The sequence below is a fragment of the Cydia fagiglandana genome, chromosome 1 (assembly GCF_963556715.1).
Source record: "Cydia fagiglandana chromosome 1, ilCydFagi1.1, whole genome shotgun sequence".
Lineage (NCBI taxonomy): Eukaryota > Metazoa > Arthropoda > Insecta > Lepidoptera > Tortricidae > Cydia > Cydia fagiglandana.
Genome location: NC_085932.1, coordinates 6,240,645 through 6,244,866, shown reverse-complemented (window position 1 = coordinate 6,244,866; position 4,222 = coordinate 6,240,645). Strand labels below are relative to the sequence as shown.

At 34.1% G+C, this 4,222-nt stretch overlaps 1 protein-coding gene across 1 annotated transcript; it reads left to right on the top strand.

Moving 5' to 3' along the window:
• The first annotated feature begins 581 nt into the window (after window positions 1-581).
• Window positions 582-2,136, top strand: LOC134670374 (trafficking protein particle complex subunit 4). Its single transcript, XM_063528201.1, has 4 exons — window positions 582-831; window positions 964-1,055; window positions 1,301-1,487; window positions 1,885-2,136. The coding sequence occupies exons 1-4, from the start codon at window positions 657-659 to the stop codon at window positions 2,082-2,084; spliced, it is 654 nt and encodes a 217-aa protein (XP_063384271.1). The 5' UTR covers window positions 582-656; the 3' UTR covers window positions 2,085-2,136.
• Window positions 2,137-4,222: the final 2,086 nt, after the last annotated feature.

Sequence of the window (4,222 nt, the reverse complement as noted above, 5' to 3'; positions counted from 1 at the left end):
CAAATAGAACAATAAAGGTAGGGGCCTTGTTTTAAATAATTTATTTCGTGTTTGGCAATGTTTTTATTTTGAACACTAGCAATACTGTTTCGCTAAGTGTCAAAACGACGTGTTCAAAAACTTTATTTTCCTACGTTATTCGTAATCCATGACATGAACCAGAGGGCCTACTGCGAACCACGTTTGACGTGTTGCCTCTCTGTCGCACTTGTAAATTCGTACGTAAGTGTGACAGGGAGGCAAGACGTCGAACGTGGTTCGCGGCAAGCCCTCTGACACCGACCCAGTAATAGTTACACCTATATCAAGAAAGATTTTTTAAATAACGATTTAAATATGGTATATTATTTTATATCGTAATATTTTAAAAACGTGGTTCGCGGTAAGCCCTCTGACACCGACCCAGTAATAGTTACACCTATATCAAGAAAGATTTTTTAAATAACGATTTAAATATGGTATATTATTTTATATCGTAATATTTTAAACATTGTAGTACATAAAATTAATATAAATGTAAAATTGTGTCAATAATATTGCAATATCAGAACGAGCCAAGATTAGTACTGTCTACTGTCAAGTGTCATTTGTGGGTGTTGTGTTTTGATGATAAATGCATTTTATTACAAGTTTTAGTTAAATTAAAGTCATTAATTATGGTGATATACGGTGTGTTCATCGTAAGTAAGTCCGGGGGACTTATATACAATTACGACCACAACATTCCACGAGTGGAAACTGAGAAAACCTTTGGATTTCCACTGGATATCAAACTGCAGTACGAAAATAAGAAAGTAGTAGTAGTATTTGGGCAAAGAGACGGAATAAACGGTAAGCCTAAATACCACTCCATTCACACAGGTCCTAAAGTTGTTCTCCTCATGAATCATAGTGTTAGAAACCAGTGAAAACTACTTTAAACGCATTACTTATATTGATTGTTTCCTTGCGATTTTTTTGCAGTTGGACACGTACTACTCTCTGTAAACGGGTCTCCAGTGACTGGCAGGACGACAGAAGATGGCAGGGACGTCTTCACTATTATAGAAACTAAGGTAATATCAATTAACTTAAAGTTTTAAATATATAAATTATAATCCAACCTGCACAATGCAGATAATATACGTAATCTCCTATTCTTCTCTTAGTGTTTATCCTTGTTTAATCCTCAGCTGCTACTTGAATGCCCTGGGTCTACATAATGCATTAACACCTAAAAAAATATAATTCTCATGTTTAGTTCGTCATAGCATCATAGCTAACCCAAATCATCAAGTACATAATTATATAAAATTTTCAGGAAAACTACCCACTAAGCCTAAAATTTGGCAGGCCTCGCGCTACCACAAATGAAAAAATTGTTCTGGCTAGTATGTTCTACCCGCTGTTTGCACTGGCCAGCCAGCTAAGCCCTGTTCCTAAGTGCTCAGGCATAGAGTCCCTCACTGCTGACTCATTCAAGCTTTCTTGCTTCCAGACCCTCACAGGTTAGCTAGCTATAAGAACTTTTTCTGTTTCTAATACATAGTATAAATTAAAACCATCTTTTTAAAATACACCAAAGAGTACCTATATGAGCAAATAAAGATTGCCAGCAACAAATTACATTTATTATTTATTTAAAAAATATTATTCTGATTAAAGTTTCTTTTTGTAAACAAAGATTACACATCAATGTGGAGAGTATAAATATCTTTGATGGTGAAAATATATTCCTCCTTCCTTTAATTCTCAATTTTTTGTCAATACTGGAATGACTTAAACATGGTCACAACCTAGAAACATTTGAACTAAGAATAGCAAACCTCGCTACCAATAAAGGCTTGTATAATTCTTGACAAAGGCCTTGTTTGATTAGACTGAATAGCCCTTAAAATGTTACAGGTGTGAAGTTCATACTGGTTACGGAGCCAAGTATGACAGGCAGCGAGGCGGTACTCAAACGCATCTACGAGCTGTATTCAGACTATGCACTCAAGAACCCATTCTACTCCCTAGAGATGCCCATTCGCTGTGAACTGTTTGATACTTCTCTACACACGCTGCTGGAACTAGTGGAGAAATCTGGCACTAGCAATTTGTAGAATAGTTAGGATAAGAAATTTATGTTTATGCTTATAAATTATTCATATTTTATACTAGTTTTTTTTTTCTGGTCTGCCTATACCTAATCTAAATGTGCGAACCGTAAAGATTGGTTTTCCTAGGATAGCGGTGCCGTCATATAGCGGCCATCTCCATACTAAATAATACGGCTAAATATGGATGTCGCAGTATTTGTAATGGAGACGGCCGCTATATGACGGCACCGCTATGACCGCTATCCTAGGAAACCAGAGCATAAGCACTTCCAATAATAAGCTTATACGCGCGTACAATACGCTAGCCTGAATCCGCCCTGAAGGCGCTTAAACACTAATAGATGATATTCTCCTTTATTATATTCGTTCCGCAAGTAGTCGCACCTTATTCCCTTGTATGGCCACAGAATAAATAATAGTACTACTGTACAGAAAGGAAACTTCCTATAAAACCGAAGTTTGACAGCGGTTCAAGGTCGAATCATGCTGTCCCTTTCTGATACATGGCGCTATCCCTTTCGGCTATTTAGGGTTGTCGAATTTGCCTGAAGGGAGGAGTTTCGCACCCCTGGTATGGTAAAAGAAAGTGACACCCTTTTGCATGGTACTCCTTTGAAATAAGGCGAAAAATGTAAACATATCTTTGATGGTTACTGCATATTAATCTGTAATATTACAAACAGTCGATAATTAATCCAGGATATCTTCTAAGTAGGTATTCTAGCCTATTAACTACTAACACTGAAAGTAATATGCATGATTTATAAATTTATCATATTTTAATCATTAATAATAAGTACAGTAAGAGAACAGACATCAGACTCAAGTTACTATAGTTAAAAAATAAATAAGGTACTTATTGTATTAGGTATATTATTTGTAAGTTCATTAGATACAACCATATATTATATTATATACAACCATAAATTAATTAATCGAACATGATATTTAATTATATTATTATGTGTAGTACTAGCTATTATAACTATAAAGAACTACCAAAATATAGGTAACATAATGAAATAAAATTATTTATCTACACACATGTCATTAGTGCTCTGTAATGCGTTCGGAAACCGTAGGAAATGACAAGCTTTATTACAACCAATTTTACTATGAGAACTTTCTTATCTGTGGTAGCAGGAAAATTTGTACTTTAATGTACATAACGTTATAGATTTTTGTAGGTTATCAGTTTAAATTTGGAACAGCAGTCAAAACTCAAGTAGGTCTCTATTCTAGTATCCATAGATATTAAAACAGTTATCGATACGAAACGTCAATTTAGTATGTTTTTTAAATATAAACCGCACGATATTTGATCTCGAGTGACATGAGAATAGGGACTTCATTCTTTTGTCTAGGAATTAAAAAAAACTACGGATGTTGACATGCGTGAAAAAAGTTTTCATTCACCGCCATTTGACGTACAGTTTATCTTTTAGTTAGTTTTACGAGGGTTGCACTGAAAATGTCGGGAATAGAGAATACTGTCGCATCTAGACAGTCAATCTTTATTTTAATGCATACTTAATCTCAAACTGACCACGCATATAAATTTTCTTTTGAAAGTAATCATTCTGTAATGCACACGGCTCATAATCCCAAAGTCCTTTTTGTATGGCGATTTTGGAGCCTTAGTGGTTTTGTATGAAATTCGTGGAGTAGCCAACGGAATTGAAGTTTTTTTTACATATATATATATATATAATATTTTTTTACTGTTGTCATATGAATATTTAGGAATGTCGAAATCTGCCGATATGCAACTTTTTTGGCAGTCTTTTTAATTAACAGCACAAATGCGATTTTAATTTTTGACGTCGCTTTGGAATGACATGCTTCTTTAAGATCATCTATGGGATAAAATGAAAGTGACTTTCATATTTAATTTTAACCGCAAACGAGCGTACGATGAACTCTAGTTCATAAAAAAATAACAGAAGCCCATTGTAACTTTTATTTGTTCGCTGAGGGCATATTGAAAACCGTTTAAAAATTTGATCGGAAAAATCACTTTGCCAAAAATTCAAATAATGTTCGACATACAATTTTCAAATTGCCAGTAATTCTTAAATACAAATGACAACCAAATGAAATATACCTTAAAAGTTTTATAAAGAGTTACATTTTTATAAATT

Coding starts and splice junctions, on each gene's coding strand:
- LOC134670374 (XM_063528201.1), top strand. CDS start 657: ATGGTGATATACGGTGTGTTCATCGTAAGTAAGTCCGGGGGACTTATA. Junction 832..963: donor GCAAAGAGACGGAATAAACG/GTAAGCCTAAAT, acceptor ATTTTTTTGCAG/TTGGACACGTACTACTCTCT. Junction 1,056..1,300: donor TCACTATTATAGAAACTAAG/GTAATATCAATT, acceptor TAAAATTTTCAG/GAAAACTACCCACTAAGCCT.